This window comes from Chironomus tepperi, unplaced genomic scaffold (genome assembly GCF_022539635.2).
Source record: "Chironomus tepperi strain 1889 unplaced genomic scaffold, CSIRO-AGI_Ctep_v1 contig_335, whole genome shotgun sequence".
NCBI classification, from domain to species: domain Eukaryota; kingdom Metazoa; phylum Arthropoda; class Insecta; order Diptera; family Chironomidae; genus Chironomus; species Chironomus tepperi.
In genome coordinates, this window is record NW_027226457.1 from 4,094,834 (window position 1) to 4,116,534 (window position 21,701).

The 21,701-nt window shown below is 32.9% G+C and overlaps 5 protein-coding genes across 6 annotated transcripts; 1 reads left to right on the plus strand and 4 right to left on the minus strand.

Moving 5' to 3' along the window:
* Positions 1 to 621: 621 nt before the first annotated feature.
* On the minus strand, positions 622 to 4,964 carry Isha (Insulator su(Hw) mRNA adaptor). 2 transcript variants are annotated; one of them, XM_070643780.1, is made up of 7 exons: positions 4,809 to 4,964; positions 4,304 to 4,594; positions 3,987 to 4,211; positions 2,133 to 3,927; positions 1,960 to 2,073; positions 1,765 to 1,890; positions 622 to 1,585 (listed from the first exon to the last, which is right to left on the minus strand). In XM_070643780.1, the coding sequence occupies exons 1-7, from the start codon at positions 4,857 to 4,859 to the stop codon at positions 1,047 to 1,049; spliced, it is 3,141 nt and encodes a 1,046-aa protein (XP_070499881.1). In that variant the 5' UTR covers positions 4,860 to 4,964; the 3' UTR covers positions 622 to 1,046. The 2 variants fall into 2 exon arrangements, with proteins under 2 accessions (XP_070499881.1, XP_070499880.1); XM_070643779.1 differs by having other exon boundaries at positions 1,750 to 1,890.
* A 548-nt stretch (positions 4,965 to 5,512) lies between these two features.
* hng1 (hinge1) lies at positions 5,513 to 6,987 on the minus strand. The gene is made up of 2 exons (XM_070643759.1): positions 6,527 to 6,987; positions 5,513 to 6,461 (listed from the first exon to the last, which is right to left on the minus strand). Exons 1-2 carry the CDS (start codon positions 6,681 to 6,683, stop codon positions 5,848 to 5,850), a joined length of 771 nt encoding a protein of 256 aa, XP_070499860.1. The 5' UTR covers positions 6,684 to 6,987; the 3' UTR covers positions 5,513 to 5,847.
* A 518-nt stretch (positions 6,988 to 7,505) lies between these two features.
* On the plus strand, positions 7,506 to 15,155 carry larp (La related protein). Its single transcript, XM_070643758.1, has 7 exons — positions 7,506 to 8,642; positions 8,818 to 8,893; positions 10,089 to 10,153; positions 10,301 to 11,280; positions 11,678 to 12,687; positions 12,850 to 13,677; positions 14,053 to 15,155. Exons 1-7 carry the CDS (start codon positions 7,986 to 7,988, stop codon positions 14,316 to 14,318), a joined length of 3,882 nt encoding a protein of 1,293 aa, XP_070499859.1. The 5' UTR covers positions 7,506 to 7,985; the 3' UTR covers positions 14,319 to 15,155.
* Positions 15,156 to 17,129: 1,974 nt separating this feature from the next.
* Positions 17,130 to 18,143, minus strand: RpL32 (Ribosomal protein L32). Its single transcript, XM_070643883.1, has 3 exons — positions 18,083 to 18,143; positions 17,621 to 17,721; positions 17,130 to 17,550 (listed from the first exon to the last, which is right to left on the minus strand). Exons 2-3 carry the CDS (start codon positions 17,711 to 17,713, stop codon positions 17,239 to 17,241), a joined length of 405 nt encoding a protein of 134 aa, XP_070499984.1. The 5' UTR covers positions 17,714 to 17,721; positions 18,083 to 18,143; the 3' UTR covers positions 17,130 to 17,238.
* Positions 18,144 to 18,154: 11 nt separating this feature from the next.
* Sf3a2 (splicing factor 3a subunit 2) lies at positions 18,155 to 19,195 on the minus strand. Its single transcript, XM_070643884.1, has 2 exons — positions 19,041 to 19,195; positions 18,155 to 18,945 (listed from the first exon to the last, which is right to left on the minus strand). Exon 2 carries the CDS (start codon positions 18,930 to 18,932, stop codon positions 18,234 to 18,236), a length of 699 nt encoding a protein of 232 aa, XP_070499985.1. The 5' UTR covers positions 18,933 to 18,945; positions 19,041 to 19,195; the 3' UTR covers positions 18,155 to 18,233.
* Between the last annotated feature and the right edge of the window lie 2,506 nt (positions 19,196 to 21,701).

The window sequence follows — 21,701 nt, forward strand, 5'->3', positions numbered from 1 at the left end:
ACTTAATTACATTATTTTTTTCATTAACTTCATGTATTTTTGCGCATTTCCCTTACACAAAAGACGATATTGTCCATACTTTGTCTTTTAATTCCAATTCTTCGATAGACAAGCTCAACACAACTAGTCCAAACAACTGACTTGCTAAGCACAAACATTACTTAGACAATATTCAAATTCTGTGCATGGAAAATGCGCTTTTCGTCGGTCCTGAGTGACCACTTCTATCCTATTTTGTATCGTTAGAAATAAAACAATTCGTGAGCGTCGTAAAAGTTATTGTTCGAAGTTTTAAACGTAATATTCATCAAATTCAATTCATTCGAGGGCTATGTATCTATGAATTCACTTCCAATATTTTTTTCATACATCTTATCAAATATGATTATATAGTTTGGTTTACATATAATGAACAATCATAATCAAATATATAATATGTGTATTATATTATCATAAGCCACTGTACCTTGCATCAAAAGCTCAATTCGAGCTAATGACGACTCTATTGATCCTAGTCTCTGTCACAATACAATCAAAAAAACTTTAAAATAAATTCAAATACTTTGGCTGTAAAAAATTAGAACCAAACCAAAAAAAGCGATAGATATGGCAAGAGACATGTTTATGGACGAAATTTTCATATTTTTTTGACTCTGAGACGATCTTTATTGGTTCTAATAAAGGGACTTTATAATTTATGTATTAGAGAGTCATACTAATTTGTCAAATTAAAATATGTTTTTTTTTTTTTGTCAAATTTGAGTATTTTGCTCACCATAAAACTGGAGAAATGTACTTAAAACATAATTCAATCTTCTTTCATCATATTATCACAGCCATCAAGAGTTGATTTGTTACTTAAAACATTTAAAGATTCATACAATAACTTTATAAACTTTCACGCGATAATCATCTTTTTTTTTGTTTCACATGTTTTTTAATGTAGTTCATTGGAATTTCCTCATATTATTATTATTCATTTTTTTTACACATTAGTATAGGAAATTTCACCATTTTCACTTATTATTCAGACACAACACTCATTATTACTCCTTCGCTTCATCACACAACGGCGTCGTATTTCCTTGATTATTCTCTTCTACAGCACTTTCATTAACACTTGAACTATTATGATTTTCAGCAGGAACTTCTTCGTTAAATTCCTGTTGATGTTGATGTTGATGCTGTTCCTGTTCTTGTGGCTCAGAATTAGAATTATCAAATGAACCCTTCGGATGATGGTCTTCGACCATTGATGGTTCTTCATAGTTCTCTGTGCCTGGTGGTAGCTCCTCATTTACTTGACTACTTTCCTGTTCATCATTATTTTCAAAATTTTCATTTTTCGATTCCTGTTGATGTTGTTCTGTATTATCCTGCTCATTTTGCTCACTACTATCGTATTCATCACGTTCTCGAGAATTTCCCCAACGCTTGCTTCGATTAGTTCTATCAAAACCTCCACGCGGTGGGAAACTTCCTCCACGTCTATCATTATCATTATCGTTCCAATTTCTTCGTCCCCCACGTTGATTTGCGTCTCTATCGTGGAAACCTCCTCGGTCATTAAAGTTGTTGTTAAAACCTTAAGTAGATATAGAACAGAAATGATAAGTTAATTTTCTTGTAGCACTTAGCACTAAACTAAAGCAAATACTTGATTATGGAATTAGATTGGATATAAATGTTAACATTTAGTATTACGTAAGGCAAAAGACTACAATAAATTATGAAAATAGAGGGCTTTACCTCCTCGCATATTACCACGACCACCAAAGTTTCCTCTAAACGCAGGACCATTTCCTCTACCGCCTCTTGGCTGATTGTTAAATCCACGATTTGGATACGGTTGTCTTCGATCATTATATTCATCTCGACTTGAATTGAAATCTGCGAAAGTTATAAAAACCAGATTAATAAAGGAATTCAAAATATTCAAAGAATGTAAGCATATCGTACCGTTATTTCGCTGTCTTGGAGGCAAATTATCATTTTCCATTGGAGGCTGCGATAGTAGGCTTGGAATATCTTGTTGATGTCCACTTCTTCTACTATAATTATTTTGACTTCCACCTACAAAATTTACATAATAATTAGCATAATTAAATTACTTAAATGACTCATTTCCTTACCATCTCTTGATCGACCATTATTATCTCGTCTATTATCCCTATTGTCTCGGCTGTTTGAATCGTTAGGCCATCTACTACTTCGATTATTATAATCTGGACGTGAACCACGTCTATAATCATTTCTATCCTTTTCACGACTTTGACTACGATTATTTCGGCTATCTCGAAGTCTCGAAAAATCGTCATTTTGTGAGTCTGAATTGTTTGAATTATTACTATTTTGATTTTGCATGACATTCGATGCTGATTGATTTGCTTGCATCATTAGTGAACTTAGTGATGGTGGTGGTTGATAGAATTGTTGTAATATAGCAGCATCATTTGATTTCGTTGTATGCTGTTCATCTTCCATTTCTATGTCCATATGATCATCACCAGATGTATTCGATGTGATATTTGATGATGATTGTTGATTTGGTGCCGTTCCAAGATTAAATCCCATTAAATTTGGTGGCGGAACTGATGTCTTATCTAATGTTGTTGGAGGGAATACCATACCTAACATGTTTGGAGGTGGAATTCCTAGTGGTAAAACATTAGGCATCATAAGTCGTGGTAAACCAGTTAATGGGAAAGGCGGCATTGTTGGTAATAAGGGCGCATTTGGCGGTGGTTGACTTGTATCGATATTTGAGACATTTGTAGGCATTCCAAAGAATTGTGGTAGAATTATTGGAGTTTCTTTAACAACCGGCTGTTGAGGTTGCTTCATCTTTTCTTTTACCCATGATGGCATCGTTTCCTCATCATACATTCCACCTTCTTCTAGTGACTCGAAATCTGTGCCTTGTGTTAATTTTGTATATGGGATATATGTTACACCTAAAGTTTGATCGAAATAGTCCTTCCATTCCTTTCCTTTAACGCCTTTTCCAGCAGCCCATGAAATCGTTATTGCTCGATTCTGTAGCTTATGATTCTTTAATGCTTGCATTGCTTTATGAGCATCTTGACGACGATTCATGACAATATAGGCACAACCTCTTGGTGGAATCATATCAATGCTTATGATATCTCCATATTTACCAAATGTATCAGATAATTCTTCTTGCTGAACTAATTTTGATAAATGGCCAACCCATAAAGTTGTACTGCATACCGATAAATGTTCCTTCTTTATATCCGGTAATCCTTTTCGGCGTCTTTCTTTATCAATTTCTCGCTGCTTCTCACGTTCCTTCTCCTTTGTTCGATCACGCGATGATCTACGACGATTTCTTGGTGATCTTGAACGAGATCTGGTACTTCTTGAGCGTCTACGCCTACCATATCTTTCTCTTGAATGTGACCTACTTCTACGACGCTTATGTCTTGTTGGTGTTGGCGATCTAGAACTTACATCAATTGGTATAACTTCTGGTTCACCGACAAGTTCAACATCCTGATCTTTGCTAATATCTATTAACGTTTGTGGACCACGTAAGCTATTAATATTTGCTAATGTTATTCCTGAGCCTTGTAATGGCTGTTGTTCAGTTGAATTACTAGCAGCTGGCATTTCTTGTAAATAACGCTGTACGTCCATCTTATTTATACTCTGTAATTGCTTCAATATGTTGGGATCTTCAAGACACTTTGTAAATTGATATGGTAATCCTGACATTGCATTTGCTTGATATTGTTGAAGTGCAGCTGATTGTGCGGCATCATTCTTATCCTCTTCATTTTCAGATCCATAATCATATTCAAGTAATTGCTTGAACTTCATTGATTCTGCTGAATTGCCCATTTGTTCTGCCGACTGTTGCATCATCATCTGTTGGAACTGGAATTTCTGTAAATTCGTTGCGTTCAACTAAAATATAATTTGTTAGTCCTGCTATTGATAAATCTCTCATATTTGTTGTGCCTTACCATTTCCGTATTCGAGTCGTCTTTTTGGAGTGGCGATTCTCGTACAATGTTCATTCCGTTTGATAATGCTGACATATCATTTTGTTGTTGATTTTGTTGCTGTTGAGCCAAAAAGTTTTGATGAACAGGATGATCTGGATTGGCCAAATCAAACAATGGCTGTATGACTTCTGGTGCAAAAACATTGTTTTTCTGCCACAAATTCAGGACACGAATAATTTTACTCTATAATAAATGATAACAGTATAAACAGATTATTATGATGACTCATCAAGGCTGTAGAATTATGCAGGAGAATTGAAATTAATTGCCATTACCTTATCCTCCTGAGAACATCGAAATAAATGAGCAAACGTTTCTTCCATATTACGTGCAAAGCGAGGCGCAAATACATCCTTCTCTGGACCAAATTGATGACGGGATTGGCGCACAATGGAATCTATTACGTATAATCCAGGAATTTTGTATTCAGGCTTACATTTTAGGATAAATTTCTCCACATTTTGTACGACATGCTTATAAAACTTGATCGCTTTCATCGCACTCTTTGTAATTGCTCCCATTTTAGCCTTACTAATTGGAACTTTAAAGTCGTAGAGCGAGAATAGCTAAAATAGAAAATTATTCAAAAATACAGCATTAGAACTTGTCGGATCTGATAATAACTATTTAATTAACACTAATTCACTTGTTAAAGCTTATTACACTCCTTCAAACATCCAAAAAGCATAGAAATTTGATGTTTTTTTAAAACTTTTCATTTTTGCTTTTCTTGTGAAATCGCCTTTTTGTCACTTTTTCAATTTTTCACTCATTCCTTACCTCATTTGTGAAATTATGCACAGGCTCCATAGACTTAGCGGCGTTATCCATCTTTATCAATAGTTTTCGATATTTAATTCACTACTTTGAGCACTAAAATAAATGAGAATACATATTTTTCTATGGAATAAAAAAATGGCTGAGGCAAACTTAATGCTCAATCCGAAGTTTGCTCAAATTCAAATTTTTAGCCGTTAATTTTAAAAACTTTTTAGTTCATGTGAAGCTCTTAATTGGAATTTAGTCAAGAGCTGAGGATTTGAGTCAACAATGTTCTTCGGTGTATAAGAGAGTCAAATAAGAATATGAGGAACCTCAATAGCACCATTGAAAAGCTTTGCGAGCAGTCAAACAGAAAACAAATTCCAACCAAATCTAAATAGCAAAAAAATCTTAGTAATCATCGAATAGCCAGCAACTAAGTGACAGGAGCATTTCTAAGAAGTACTAAATGTTCGACGTGATTGCATTAGCGTGGAAGCAATTGAGAATCCACCATGGGGTCTCATAATTTAGGTTTCCAAGAAGGAGATTAGAGTTGCTGTAACAATTAGAGAGGAATCATCATACTGTTACTTATAAGTAAAGTGTTCATGTCCGTGATTCTACAGAAGGTTGATGGGACCAATGGAGAGTTGATTGAGGAGAGAAAAAGCTGGATATGACTATACATCAGAGCATGGTTCCAGTAAATAAATTAGTCGTTATTTCAAATTTTCAACATAAGTTTTCTTTGATTCTTTATTAACTTAATTTAACTTGTTTCTTGTACATATATCATTAAAAAAGATTATTTAAATTAATGTTTCTCAAAGATAACAACAGGTTTTCTTCTTTTTTCATAAAATTCTCTTTTACATGCAGCATGAATAGAATCAAATGCTGATTAATGTCCATTGTGACTTGATTTTTTCGTTTAAAGAAATTGTGGCTGTTACAAAAAGTTTTCTTTATAACATGATAGGTATTAGGTCTAAATATCATACAAATAATAATAATAATGATAGGTAATGATAATCGATAAGCATAATTAATGGATTTACTCGTTCTCTTTTGTTGCATATTTCTCGAGGATTTGATATATTTCTACTTTAGCTTTTAAGTTATTTAGTGTTGTCAGTCGTTTTAGCGAGCAGGCAACAGACATGGCAAAATATTTATTTCCTCCATCGTCGTCATCGACTAGCTCATTCCAGCTATTTTTCCGTTTTCGATCCTTTCCTTTTGAACTTGTTGTCGTCAGCATATCATCTTCAGAATGTCTGTCATTTAATTGTACTGATTGTTGATCTGTATATTCTTCTTGGATATGATGATCGACTTCAGCTGATGCTTCATAGATTATGCTGGATGTTCCTGGATTCTCTTGACTATAACTTTGTTGGTCATTTTCATCCTCATAATAGCTCTCTGATTCTAATATCTTTATCTCGGTTGTAATGTCACTTTTGTCCATCTCTTCTCGTTTTGTTACAACGGTTTTACCCTCTGACGTTTCAAACATTATTGAACGGAACTTTATGTACGGACTCAAGAAATTTAGTTGCTTAAAGTATTCAAATTTTATCGGAGTTCCAGGTTCTAAGTAGCTTCGTCTTAATTCTCTCGTATAACGTTCTCTAAGCGTACGGAATTTCTTCTTGCATAAGTTGGCTATGTAATACACAAAAGGGAAATTTATGTTCTGTATCTCAATTTTTACATATAATGAAACTTACGATCTGTATTGAATTCTTCTGCAATCTTATGCCATGCTCCATTCTTATCATCTTGCTGTTTAAATCCTGGATGTGTTGTATTGAATATTTCCGGGTATTTCTTAACACTTTCTATGAAATTAACAGTATCAAGTTTTTTGTTTTGAGCCACCATCATCTCGACCAGATTTTCGTCCTCTTCGGCCACTTTTAAACGCAATTTATGGCTGGAACTGGATTATTGTTTATATTGCTGGATGTACATACAATCTTTTGTTATTAAAAAATTAAGCAAGTGCCCTAAATTCGTTAAAAACTTTATGCTTCGCAAATCTTTTAATTGTTAGCACATTTTTATAGCTTTTCGCTGTTTACATGCATTTTGTCTGTCTGTCTTATTATGTTTTCATGCAGGAACTTGATTTTATTCGTTGCTTCATGTTAAAATTAGCTACTATTGAGTACAAATGTTCATTAAAAGATGTTAATTAAAGGAAGTTAACATTTCCGGTTTAAAAATGAGGAATTGGAGTGATACTGGAATGTTCTTATTTTCCAATCGGAAAAAGTTTGAATTTTGAAAAACCGTTAGATAAAGTTGTTAAAAAGAGATTTTTTGAGCAGCTGCATGACGTAATTAAAAAACCATTAATAATAATAAACAAAATAGTTTCTAAAGTGCGTTTTGTTGTTCAGAAACTCCTATATAAACACTTTGTTTACCTGTTTTTTGGTACTAGAAATTTGTAAACAAAAAAGTTTTCAAAGAAACTTTCATTCGTTAACTTTATTGTAGCAACCTTTTTATAATATTCTTTAATTGGCATTGTCTTCTTAAAATTATCTAATATCTAGTCAACTAGCATCTCAGAAGGATCAATAGTCTAGCATTCGGCTCAAGAAATTTAAGGAAACAGGATAAAATACGGAAAATAATAAGTAAGTTTAACGATTTTTAATTCAAAGCGTGGTGAAAAAAGCATTTTAGTACTAGTTCGAAAGTGTACTAAAGTTTTTTTTCGGGCTCAATACCACACATTTTCATTTGGAAAAATTTTACGAATTAATTCATGGAAAATTGAAAATTCGTCGTGTAAACTAGTGAATAATAGACGTTGAGCGATAATTGATGATTGAGTGTTAAAAAAAATTAAGGAAGTTTAAGATTAAGTGCAAAAAATTGAAATATAGTTTTTCCCTTAGAATCGCCGAGATTTACTATAACTAATCAAGATGGTTGGATATTAAATTAATAGAATTAATACAGAATAATATATATTGCATCCATTGCATATTTAATTTGAGTGTGAAAGTGTGGTGATTTAGAATTAATTACATTTCTAAATTCTAACCTTACTTCTCGCGAAAAAAAAAAAAAGTGTTGAAATATAAGAAGAAAAAAAAATCATTAAAATCTTAGTTTTAAAACGAATTTATTGATTATTGCGCATATAAGGGCATAGGACGTGCAATAAAAAGCATGGAAATTTCGACTGCAGGGTCGTCAAATTCATATGCAAGTGTTTTAAATCCTTCAGATAATCCAACAACTACAACAACTTTAATTAAACAACAATCACAACAACATAATCATCATCAACAGCAACAAAAGTCATCATTGGTAATGAACATGAACGAAAATAAAGAAAATAAAATTCCTAGCAAAAAGATATCGACTGATAAAGGTGGAATTGATGATAAGCAGCCCAAAGATAATGAAAATCATACACCAAATGTCGATGGTGTAAAGGATGACCTTGATGAATCGGGATTTGTACCAGTTGTATCGCATCACACAAAGAAAGACAAAAAGAGAGAACGACGAAACAATAATAACCATCAAGACCAACGTAATCATGATACAAATAATGGAAATAATAGCAGCAGCAGCAACAATAATAATTCTAACAGCAACAACAACAACAAACCTCCAAAGTCAGCATCCACTGCCAAGTCACAAGAACGTTCAGACAAGCCACGACGTAATAGACGTAGGAATGCAAAAGATAAGACATCCACGGCAGTAGCATCGCAATCAAATCATAATGAATCGTCTGATGATAAAGCTGCTGACTCAAATGATGACAAAAAGCCCAAATTCGTCGAAGCACCCTTGCCTCAAGTGAATCCATGGGTGGTAAGTACCGAACAAAACTCTTTAATTCTCTTCTTTACATCCTCTTCTTCTATCGACTTTAACAGTCTACTTATATTATTTTTAATGTGACAATTTTTATTTTGTGTTTCATTCGACGTCTGCTCTCGCATCGAAAATGTACCTATATACATAAAATAAAACAACAAAAAAAAAGGTTAAAACACTTACATCATCGGATGGAGACAAAAAAGAGACTTTACAGCCGAAATTAACAAAAACTCAAACGCCAGGTAAAAATTTATTAAAATATTATCTACATGTCACTACATCATATTTGCTACTAATATAAGCCTATAACACACAAAAAAAAGAGGAAAGGAAAGGAAACTTAATTCTGTTTTTCATTCAATATCATTTCATTTCATACAATTTAATCAGCTCATTGAAAATGAAGAAAAAATAAATAGAATAACAAGAAGGAGGTAGAGAGCGAAAAAATTTGTGTGCATTTGGCGTGTGTGTAAAGAAGAAAAGTCAGAAAATGTTTTTTTTTTTTTTGACAAAAAGAAAGAAATGAGTTGGAACTAATTTTTGTGGGTGGTGACCAAAACGCATAATTTTTATGGCTTCCAATGAACTTGGGTTTAAATGACTGTTATCAATGAACTTTGCTCCGACTCAGTCAAGTCATGTTAATCGATTTTTCTTCAAAGACGCCATAAACTTTCGTTTTCTTAAGTGCTTAAGAGCCTTACAAATTAGTTACCTTTGTATGGTTTTTGAAACATTTGAGAGGTTTTATACGATTTCAATTAAACAAAATTTGAATTAATAATGACCGTTATTTCTTAAACATCACATAAAGTCAATTTTAATTACGGATCAAGCAGTTCTTTTATTGTTTGCACTAAACCGTTGCAATTATTTCCATCACAATGGAGGCTATATATAAGCAGTCTGATGATGATGATTACATAACTTAATTTCATTAAAATTGAAAATAATTAGCATAAACAAACGAGACTTGTTAAAAATCGATTAAAATAGCGAAGAACAAATCACCAAAAGTAATTCGCCAACCAGACAAATCACATGCTACAATATAAACACATTTTTTTCCTTTTCTTCTCTCCGGGTTTGAAATGCGCGTAGCCAAAAAAAATTTCGGGCTCGTAAAATCAACGAAATAGAACTTTTTAGTTGAATCTTTATATTTTTTTTTCCTTCATCATCACTTGTTTTCACTTATCAGAGGTATCACTCTAAAATGTTTGTCACGAGTTCACGTATTTATTTTTCGTCAAAAAACAGAAGTATTTGTTTCTTCTATAATCAAAAAAAATACGAAAAAGAAAGAAAAGAAAAAGGAAGAAACTAAGATGATGTAGTGACTATTGCCATGTGCATCCGTATCTCTTCTCTTATCTCTGTAAAATTAAGTGTAAACTCTAACTTATGTTTTACTTATTCTGTTTTTTTGAATAGATGACAATAATAAGGATTTAACAGCTTCAAAAGTTGTCAAACGCGGAGGAAAATCCGATGCACAGGTGAGTTGAATGAGACATTTGCATAAATCTTGCAAAAGTATATATGTGTCTGAATATAATTTAAATGTCATGAGAGTCGCCGACTCGTAGACAAAAGAAAGAGAAGACAAAAAATGTAAATTTTGTTTCGTTTTTTTATATTCATAGAATAAATTGGTTGATACATCCGATTGGCCGTCACTGGGTAGTGAAGGTGCCGTAAAGAAAGATTCACCATCAAATGGTGAAGCAAAGGATAAGGATGGTAAAAAATTGGCAAATACAAAGAATGGAAATGGTAACAAGTCAGCAGATAATAATGCTGAAACATCAACAACTACAACATATTTACAGGCTGATAAGGCAAAAGACTTGAAGGATATTCCTCCAGTAGTTTCTGCTTTAAATGAAAATGATGCTCAAAAATCAAAAAGTCCAGTTCCCGAATTAAATAATCATCTTCAGCAATCGCAGCAACATGTCGCAACGACACACTTATCAACATCAGCAGCAGCAGCATCAAAAGATAAACATGTGCCTAAATCCATCGAAGATGGTAACAAGCGGGTATCAAAGCCAAAATGGGCAAGATTAGATGTTGATACAAAAACAGCAACAGGACCTCATTCAAATCAAGGATCATCACAACAAAATCGTCGTCGAAGTCCACCAAGACGTCGTGGTGATGATTATCGTGATTATCGTGATGATCGCTCAATAAGGCGTAGTGGGTCAAATCGTGGAAATGTGCCATCAAATCGCAGTGGTCCACGCAATAGCGCAGTTGCAAATCCATCAGTAGCAACAACAAATAATAGCAACAATAATAGCAGTAGTAGTAGTAGCATGAAACCTGTACGAGGTTCGTCAAACACATCACGTCGTGATAATCCAACATACATAACACGCAGTAACAGGCCATCATACACAGAAAGCAAAACGCCTGGATTAAATGGCAATCCCATTAAACCTTCAGATTCATATGATGCCAAAAAGCCAAAACCATCACTGATTGGACGGCCAATTATTATTGAAGCTCCCATCGCTCCCATTGTGACAAATGTTTTTGGAACTTACTATTTTAACGGACCTGCACCTTTTACTATTGATACGATTGGAAACATTAAGGAATCGATAAAGAAACAGATGTAAGTGCTTTATCTCTCACATTTTTATTTGTGTTTTCTTGTCTTGTTATTTTTAGCAGCTCTTCCGTCGCCAATTTTGCATTCCTTTGATATTTAATGTGTCAAAATTTTTGTCACTTGTCTTTCAACGGAAATTCCAAATTTAAATTTAGTCACAAATAATCTGAAATTTCGTTAAATTTTTGAATTTCATAAATTCGTTGAAAAACACGTTGACAATTTCTTAGATTTAATCTGATTAATAATAGTCGAGTATAAAAAAAGGCATGTCGAGCAATCGACGACGCAAACAAGTTTTGGAAACAGCTGTTAATCATACCATGACATTGCTCACACAATTATTGAATGAAAAAAATATATAAAACTAATAAACAAAAAAAATTTTATTTACTTGCAGTGAATATTACTTTAGCGAAGAGAATTTAAATCGTGATTTCTTTTTGAGACGTAAAATGGATACAGAAGGCTACTTACCCATAACATTAATCGCATCGTTTCACCGTGTTCAAGCACTTAGTTCTGATGTAGCGTTGGTCTTGTCAGCGGTTAAGGAATCGGACAAATTGGAAGTTTATAAGGATTTCAAGATTCGCACAAAATATGATCCACTGAAATGGCCAATGTCGAATGTCGGAAATGAAATACCACCAGCTAGACCGGAAATTGAGCATATTCATCCACCAGCGACTGCAATTCCAGCATTTGTACCCGTTTTAATTCAAGCACCGCCGCCTGTTTCTGAAGTTTTGCCTAATATTCCACCCCCGCCAATAATACGGAACTCGAGAAAGATTGCTAGTGATAGCGGCAAGCCTGCTGCAATTAATGATGACATAAAAGTACTGCCTCCACCAATCGCTTCTTCATCGACAACAACAACCTTACAACAACAGCCCTCATCACCGCATCAGACTAACATCAACAATAATAACAATGAAACGAAAACGACGACCGTTGCAAGTGATAACTTAAATTTAAATCCTGACGTCTCAGCATTTGTTCCGAAAAGTTCGCCAAAAAACGAGGTTGCTAACGCTGTCATGCCTCCAACAGCTGTAGCTCAAAAGACCTCGGAGGCACAATCTAATAATACTAATAATTCTAATAATAATAAATCGACTGAAGACGCAAATATCTGGACAGAGGTAAAGCGTCGCTCGAAAACGTCCCAACAACAGAAGGATAACGAAGCATCAGAATATTATCAAAAGCCCGAAAAAGAGGAATTGGATTTTCAGTTTGACGAAGAAATTCAATTTGAGGACGACATTCCTCAAAGTGGCGGCCGAATTAACAACTTTTCGGAATTTTCAGACGACGAGGAATCAGATTTTGAATTATCGGATGTAGACATTAACAAATTATTGATTGTTACGCAGGTTAAAAGTCGTCCGCCAAAACATGAAGGTAAAAACTATCTTTTTCATTTCTAAATATGATTAGCACATTATTTTATGCTGAGAAAATGTCAAATTGACAAAAAATCCTATTGCAGACATGCAGTATTGATTATTTGTCATACTTTTAGTCGAAAAAAATTCTAAAATTTTTCATGTCCTTAATTTTTAGGCTACGATCGCACAGGTGATTGGTCAACTCGTGTTAAAATTAGTCAAGATTTGGAGCAAGTCATCAACGATGGCTTACATAACTATGAGGAAGATTTATCAGTCAGTAGACCGACACACAAGTCGGTTAATGTTATTTCACAAGAGGAATTTGAAAAGATTATACCGAGAGCACCTAAAATAGTAAATCCAGAAGTTCCACCAGCACCGCCAACGACTTTAGACGAGAAGGAATTGAATCGACGATTGACGACTTTATCACATGGAAAACGGACAAAATTCTTTGCAGTAAATAAGACAGACACAGATTTGGATCCACGTACACCGAGAAAACGTAAAACAAGACATTCACTTAACCCGCCCGTTGAAGGACATGTCGGTTGGGTTTTGGACAGTGTTGAGCACCGTCCACGTACATCAAGTATCGGAAGTTCAGCTGGCACAAGTCCAAGTACAAGTTATGGTTCGGTGCCGCAAAGTTTACCAGCATTTCAGCATCCATCACATTCGCTTTTACGTGAAAACAACTTTACTCAACAGGCATATCACAAATTTCGTAGTCGCTGCCTAAAAGAACGCAAACGTCTTGGACCCGGTCAATCACAGGAAATGAATACACTCTTTCGTTTTTGGTCATTCTTTTTGCGCGAGAATTTCAACAAGACGATTTACGATGAATTCAGAAAAGTTTCGGTCGAAGACGCTGCTCTTGGCTTTCGTTATGGACTTGAATGTCTCTTTCGTTTCTATTCGTATGGTTTAGAGAAGAAATTTAGAGCACAGGTGTATGAGGACTTTCAAACTGAAACAATAAACGATTTTGAAAGCGGTAAGTTCCAATACTATTATCTTCTTCTTCTTTCTAACTGCATTGCTGCATAGTTTAGCTTAATTATCGTATTGTTAATTGATTTGGACAAGTCTATGGCATACGTGACATGATTTGTTGCTTTTATGTATGAAATACCGTTATAAATTTGAATTTAGACGAGATTTTCGACGATTTTGGTTCAAAATTAAAAAGTCCGTTAAAAATTTGAATTTTTCATAACCGTTAAAATGTTGAGAATCTGTAATACATTTTAAGACACCAAACAATCAATACACGGCAAACGATAATGCGCTAGACTTATTGATTTTACTGTTACAACAACAAAATACTAATCGCACACGTGCTTTTTTTTTTTCATTTTTTTCCGTTTAGGTCAACTGTATGGGTTAGAGAAATTTTGGGCATTCATGAAATATTACAAAAACTCGGATCAATTAGAAGTTGGTGATAAATTGTGTGGCTATTTAAGTAAATTTAAAACAATTGATGATTTTCGCGTTGATGAACCGGACGAAAATGACGTTCAAAGTGGTGCAGGATCGCTAAAGCAGACACAACAGGGTGGTAAAAAGCGTCACCGTACAACATCAGACACAAATGATACAACGATTACTGCCCAGAACGATGCTACAAACTAAATTGAATTGAAATACTAATAAAAACAATTTAATTGACACCAGCTTCTGTTCACGATGTTTTTTAGATGTAATTGTGTTTTTTAAGGAAGCAGTTTTAAGGATTTTTTTTTTTTGATTGATGAATTGATTTTTTTCAAAATAATTTTTTGAAATTCTCAAATTTGTGAGAATTTTATATCTTGTCGAAATGATATAAAATATAATGATTTATCTAATTAAACCCCCGAAGAAAAAAAAAGGAAGTAACTAAAACTTTAATAATATCAAAATATTTCACAATTTTTTTTCTTCAGTTTTAGAGCTTTTTTTTAACATGAACTTATGTCAAATCTTCTTTTGTAAGGCATCAAATATTCTTATTATTATCATTTTCTGCCCCCACAAACACACTTTACCCCAAAAAAAAAAAATTTAATTATTAAACAAACAAACAAAAACAAAAAAAGGAAAAAAAAAAGTTTAAAACAACAAAAAAATACAACACAACTATAATTATGTTCTTACTTTATGCTACATTTATAATCAAATTTTTTTTTAAAAAATTTTTGTTTCTTCGTGAAGGAAAAAAGTTTATGATTTTTTGTTCTCTTGCTCTTTTTTTTGATTAGTTATTATTATAATATTTGTCAAGATTTACATATAAGGTGATGCTGATTAACAAGTTTAATTAAAAAAAAATACACACACACACACAAAAATGAAATGATGAAAAAAATGAACTTTCTATGTAATAATAATCTTGATATATAATTCATTTAATTTCTTTTTTTAGTATCGATTTACCAGAATGTTGTTATTAATTAATTAATATTAAAAAAAATTGATGAAAAATAGAAGAACGATTACGCGTTTTTCACAAATTTATTCTTGAGAAATAAACAGAGAGGATAAACAATAAAATTTAAGGAAAAAAAAACGAATTTTTACATGCTTTTTATTATTTTTTACGCATTTTAATTGATTTACTTCCTTTAAAGCAGTGTTGTGCAGAGCTGCAAAACAAACACCTGTGACAGGCAAAAAACGTACAAATTCTTGATAATTTGAATGGTTTTGTAAGAAAAACCGTACAAATTATCCAGAAATTGTACGGTTTTTGCTTGTCACAGGTGCTTGTTTTGCAACTCTTGTGTTGTGCAACCTGTGTGCCGCGACTCACTAGAGTGTAATTTTGAGAATATCATGAACCGTATGCAGCTTGCGCTTGAGGCTTACCAACAAGGTGTGCAACCTAGTATAAAAGGTTGCCGACCACTGTATTAAAGAAACATATAATTTAAGGACATTGATGCGTTTGATATTGGCGATCGTCAATCTTTCCGATTAGATCAGCTCAGTTGGAATCTAATTGAGTTGATGAATCACAATTGATCTTTAATCCCAATGCAGTAACTCAAATTCCCCAAATTTGCTAGATAATGATTCTTGTACATACATAGACTTTGTAACTCACAGAATTAACTGCTATATTTACCAAGTATTCAGAACAAATCAATCATCTATGATAAGTTTCATGTCATTCATAGTTGCCAATTCTTATCTAATATTCATAAACCACGTGTCACGTGTTAGCGTCGAGATTAATGAAGAAATGTAGTGTTAATTGAAGGAATTTCACACATGATGCGTGTGTACATCTAATCAGAGATCGAAGTCAAATTTAGTTCGCTATGAGTCGATTTAAATTTGTATGAAATGTTATAGGTACCTTCACAAGTGACAGTAGAAGAAAAGTCATTCAAATTTTTAACGGTTTTTTAACGAAGTGAAGGGAATTCAAGGCGATTTCGACTTCTGCAGCTAATGTGGCTTAATATACTCAAAGATTGTCTGCAGTGAAGCATTGTTTTAAATTGTAGTCCAACATTCGCACAAGTTCAGCTTGGCATGTGATAATTCTTCTTAAGTCTCGATGGGTCTGAATGGTTCCCACTATTAGTGCTGTAAAATTTACTACACGACTTAATAAATTTTGAAATATAGAACTCATCGTTTTAGACGTTATTTTCTCACTTGATGTCAAATAACATGAGAGAATTAGGAAATTGCAACAAAAAGGATATCTTTGGACAACTGAATGGGCTATAACATCAAATCTTAATGACGTAGGAATCGAACCTTGGAAAGCTTATTACAAATGCTAATTAGTCATACCAACTATTCTCACTAATTTTCTTCATATTTGACAAAATGTCCTTATAATGATATGTTTAAATTCTTTTCAAATTATTAACTAAATCTCTTTAAACTGAAGTACAAATGTCTTGTACATTACAATAATTTTGAGTCAATAATACATTCATTCAATGTTGCAAAACAGGTGCCTGTGACAGGCGAAACCCGTACAACTTCTTGATAATTTATATGGTTTTTCCTACAAAACCCCCACAGGCACCTGCTTTGCAACTCTGCATTCATGAAAAAAGTTAATAGTCTGAGTTTGAGTTTTTAATACCGATTCCTTAAGCATATGAGTGATGATAGGAACTAATGGTCTAACATTATTCGATGTGAGTTGCAGCAATATCTCCTTAAAAGCTTTGTAATGAATGATTTTTAAGAGTAGCAACCTTGTAAAGAACCTAACAGACCCTATTAACATCCACAACAATAATTGCTTCTTCAGGATGATTGTCATAAATCTACATCCAACAAGTCAATTTAGGCTTGTTTTATTGATTGTTAAAAGGTTTAGATAACAAAAAGTTCATTAAAGTTTAATGGCTATTCGATGACTTATTTATTACATTTGAAGCCTCGACATGTCTATAGCTGAAAAGTAAATTTAATACACAAAAGATAACAAATTGATTCCTTTTTTCATAATGAAATTTTATTTATGTTGATGGAAATTTAAATTTCAAAAATCATTTTTCTTCACATTTGGAATATCCTTAACACAAAAGAAACGATCATTAAGTTACTCGTTTTCTTGTGAGCGCATTCTGGCATGGAAGTTTGTGACACGGATTCCCAATTGCTTTGCTCTCTCGCAGATTAATTTGCGTTTCTTTGCACTAACAGCATGAGCAACTTCTGCGCAATATACACGATTTTGCATCATGAGAACTTCAAGCTCGCGAACATTGTTGACGATGAATTTCTTGAATCCATTTGGGAGCATATGTCTAGTCTTGGCATTTGATCCATAACCGATGTTTGGCATCAAATATTGTCCCTTGAAGCGACGTCTGACACGATTGTCAATACCTTTTGGCTTACGCCAGCTTGGCTACAAAGAGAAATAAAATGTTATTAGTTCATGGATCTTGTTTATGCTGGATCTTTATGCTTCAACTCACCTTAACTTTGTCATATCTGTCTGATTGATGGCGAATGAAATGCTTCGTTCGCTTTTTTACAATTTTGGGCTTGAATGCTGGTCGAACTGCCATTTTGTATCCTAAAATTGATAGAAATAATCGAATTAATATTTTGTGTTTTTGATCAAGTTAACCTAAAATTTTATTGTAAATAAATTTCAATTTTAACAGTTTTAATCCATGAATTAAGGCTTTTCCAGTGATTCCTTATTGCAGGATATCAGTAATTATCATTGAATCACAAATTATAGTTATTTTAAACAGTTAATTATAATATTTCGCAACAAAAAATTATTTTATTAAATTTTTCACAATTTTCCAGGCTTGTAAAACTTGTATTTCATGTAATTCACTTTGGATTATCCTTAGCTTTATTTACAATATCATTTTAGTTAATTAAATATCCTTAAAATCGTGATTTTACTTAAAAATTTAACTTACAGAAATCAACTCGTTGAAATATCGAGCGAAAAGAACGAGTAAAGCGTTGCTTCAAATAGTTCTAAAAAAACATTTTGATCTAAATTTTCAATTTGAATTTATTTTTGACCGTTATTGTTAGCACAAAATTACAGAAAAGTTTATAGTTATTTTAAAAGTTTCCACCAAATTGTCTTTGCATTTGAGGCGGTCTCATTGGCATCTTATTGTCCAATTTGAATGATAATTGCAGGAAAAATTGTTTCGTGTCTTTATTCCAATAAGTCCAGAATTTTCCTTCTGATTTTTCAATCTCACGACTTGGTACTTTAAATGCGATTGTCTCGTATGGCTCGGCAGCAAATAGAAGATATTGCCATTTACGGTCTGGAGGTTCAATCTTTTGTTCATAAGCTGACATAAAACGATGTCTTGGGAAGATATTTTCAGTAATTTCTGGATAATCAATTTGGAACAGCAGTGATTGTTGCATATTCTCTGGATCTCTTTGCTTCGTTACTCGATAACCTGGACGTCCAATTTTAACGAACTTTTTCGGTTCCACTCGAGGCTTTTCAGGTTGAATTGAAGGAGCTTCTTTTGCTTCCTTTGCAGCACGTCTTGCGAGATTTGCTTGATGTTTCTTTCCTTGCGTATGTGCTAAGTAACTTCCTTCATTGTTATGAAGTGTTAAGCATAATTTACATTCATAAGATCCAAGATGATTTTTCATAAAATATGGATCTTTTGCAAGATCAATAGTCTCAAGAGCAAGTTGTCTCAGACGTTCTCGTCTGTCACGATTACTTTCCGACCAACTGGCCTGTCCACCAGAACCAGTTTTGCCACCAGCGCGATTTTGGAAATCCATTTTGGATGTTTATCTGCAAACGATTATGAAAAATTGTTTATTTTGTGTCTATTTGATGGACTTTATTCTTGTTAATGTGTCTATAGAATGAATTATTATGCTACTTACATGTTTCAGCTATTTGACAAACTACTTTGTGCTTATTTCTAGTGAAAAGTTTAATTAACGCGAAAAGTTTGTAAATTTTCCGATTGTTTACCACTTGAGTCCCTCAATAACGAACTTTGTTCGGATGAAATTTCGGATAAAACTTAGTAAACATTTGAAAAATTGTCACAATTCAAAAATTATTTAATTCAGTTTTTAACGTTTATAGCCACTAAAATGGATGAAACTAATAAACCTGAGACGTCAAGTACAATTAATATCAAAAAACCGAAGCGAATCATTCATTGTAGCGATGGAGTATACGAAGAATACAGTTCTGATGAAGAAGAAGTAAAAGAAGATCCAAAAGATATGTCTTTAATTAGAAGAATCGGTCATCGGATAGTTTTTGGACTTGATTATGTTGGTGGGTGTCATTAGTAATACCAAATTGTTATCATTATTGATATTTCATAAATAATAAATAGGTGAGGGCCTCGCAAACATCCTAAATCTTTCAACACCAAAATATGCCTACGAAATAGACCAATTCAAGAAGATGGAAGAAGAAAGACAGAAAGAGGAACAGTACGAACGAGAAAATGCTTGGGAAATGAAGACAGAACAGGTTGTTGCTCCAATAACTGAAGTTCCCAAAAAGAATGAATCATCTGATTCTATCTAGTCGAATATTGATGAATCATGAATATGCATACTACATAAAACATTATACGTACTGAATGGTTGATTAACTTAAGGATTTCTTATAAGAATATGCTATATAATCGAGTTCTATTGCAATTTAAAAAGTATTTAATCAATGACTTATTAACGGTTTTTCCAATTTTAAATAGTTTAATCCATAATCAATGATGACTTATTATTTTTAAAAATATCTTAAATTAGCATGTTTATAAACCTGTTAACATATTTAACCATTATTGTAACCAATTCCTATGTATTAGAAGTTTAAATGTTTGTTGAACGATTTCTAGACACTTAATTGTAATTTTGTTGTGCAAATTTTTTATGGATACACTGACTGAAAATTCAAAATTTAACAAACAGTTTGAAAATTTTTATCGGATTTGAAACACTTTTGAGTTGGATTTGAAGAGTTTTTTGCATATCAGTAGGGGATCTGAAATTCCCTATTTTAATTCGGTACTAATCATTATAACATACAGATGCTCGAAATACAGGAAATACAATCGAAATACAAGAAAATGACAATAATTTAAAGAATGGCATGAAATGTATGGACTAGAACAATTCAAAGTTGCAAATACTAGGACTATTAGATGCTGATATCTACAAAGAGGCATATCCTTCTGATAAATGATATCTGAAGTCAAGCATGAACCTCCGTGGCTGAGTAGAGAATTTTAGTTCGAGAATTTCGAATTCTTGCCATCAAATTCAGACAGTTATCTGCATTGTGTGATACACAAATGTTTACAATGTATTATAACCACAACAACATGAGATAGCGAGGAATAGTACATCACATTGTGTACATTGGCTTGTTTCTTATCAAGTTTGGCAAGAAATAAAATAAAATAAACAGGAAACGAGACCCGATCGGCATAAGATTGTAATGATAGTTAAGTGCTGACCACATGGGATACATGTGGCAATTTTTATGGCAGATAACATGGCAATTGCCACTTGGACACCATGTGGCTGTCATAATTGATTTGTGCTGATCAGGAAATTTGAGAAATCAAAATAAAAATCCACAATTTGAGTCATTTAGTCTTCAAAAAGAGAGAGAATAAAGCAAACCAACTAGTCAACCAGAATCATAATCAAAAACTGCATAAACTCTAAAACGAATCAAAGGCAAAATTGCACAATAGAGAAATAAATAAATTTGTGAATCCAAGTATGAATTAGAGAACAGAATGTGATAACTAAGAGAAATAATTTTAATGTAGACATAAAAATGCACCCATTTATTGTATGTTATTATACATAAAAAACAGAAATATTATATACATAAGTAGAGCAAGTTCATATAATCTCATAAATGACATCATGATGAAAAGAAGTTTCTAGGTCAGGGTAAAAATAAACGAGCAAAAAAAAATGTAAATGGCAATTTAAAAAAGGTTTAAAAAGCGAGGAGACGAAGAGTAAATAAAAAATTAAGAATGAAAATGAAAGTTTTACATAAAAAAAAATTCTCATTTTTTTCCACTCCATCCACATAATTTTCACCCTCCGTCTTGAGCATTCTTTTTTTTCCTCCTTTTTTTTCGCGTTCTACATAATTTTTTTTCCGCTGTTGCTGCTTTTTTTTAATTTTCACTTTCCTCTTAAATAATGTTCTTGATTATTATTATGTATAAGAGTTTTTTGCTCCTTAGCATTTACATTATTGTTGTTGTTGTTATTGTCGGTGCTATTAACGAGATAATATGATGACTGCAAATCTCTTCCGAGGGAAAAAATTTTAATTGCGTGGGAAATTTTTTTTTATTTTATGATTTATGGGGAAATGGTCAATATTATCATTAGATGACAGTGCTGTGTGATTTATATGTAGACGAGCACATACTCGATATCAACCCTCAAATTGCAAAAAAACTTTTTTACTCAATTCCAGCAACTCAACCAATCGAAATTTGAGAAATCATGTGTGAGCATGTGTGTGACTACGTATGAGTGTGTAATGTATTC

Coding starts and splice junctions, on each gene's coding strand:
- Isha (XM_070643779.1), bottom strand. CDS start 4,859: ATGGATAACGCCGCTAAGTCTATGGAGCCTGTGCATAATTTCACAAAT. Junction 4,212..4,303: donor GATGTTCTCAGGAGGATAAG/GTAATGGCAATT, acceptor CATTTATTATAG/AGTAAAATTATTCGTGTCCT. Junction 1,891..1,959: donor TCCAAGACAGCGAAATAACG/GTACGATATGCT, acceptor TAACTTTCGCAG/ATTTCAATTCAAGTCGAGAT.
- hng1 (XM_070643759.1), bottom strand. CDS start 6,683: ATGATGGTGGCTCAAAACAAAAAACTTGATACTGTTAATTTCATAGAA. Junction 6,462..6,526: donor AGAAGAATTCAATACAGATC/GTAAGTTTCATT, acceptor TGTATTACATAG/CCAACTTATGCAAGAAGAAA.
- larp (XM_070643758.1), top strand. CDS start 7,986: ATGGAAATTTCGACTGCAGGGTCGTCAAATTCATATGCAAGTGTTTTA. Junction 8,643..8,817: donor CTCAAGTGAATCCATGGGTG/GTAAGTACCGAA, acceptor ACAAAAAAAAAG/GTTAAAACACTTACATCATC. Junction 12,688..12,849: donor TCGTCCGCCAAAACATGAAG/GTAAAAACTATC, acceptor CTTAATTTTTAG/GCTACGATCGCACAGGTGAT.
- RpL32 (XM_070643883.1), bottom strand. CDS start 17,713: ATGGCAGTTCGACCAGCATTCAAGCCCAAAATTGTAAAAAAGCGAACG. Junction 17,551..17,620: donor ACAGATATGACAAAGTTAAG/GTGAGTTGAAGC, acceptor TTCTCTTTGTAG/CCAAGCTGGCGTAAGCCAAA.
- Sf3a2 (XM_070643884.1), bottom strand. CDS start 18,932: ATGGATTTCCAAAATCGCGCTGGTGGCAAAACTGGTTCTGGTGGACAG.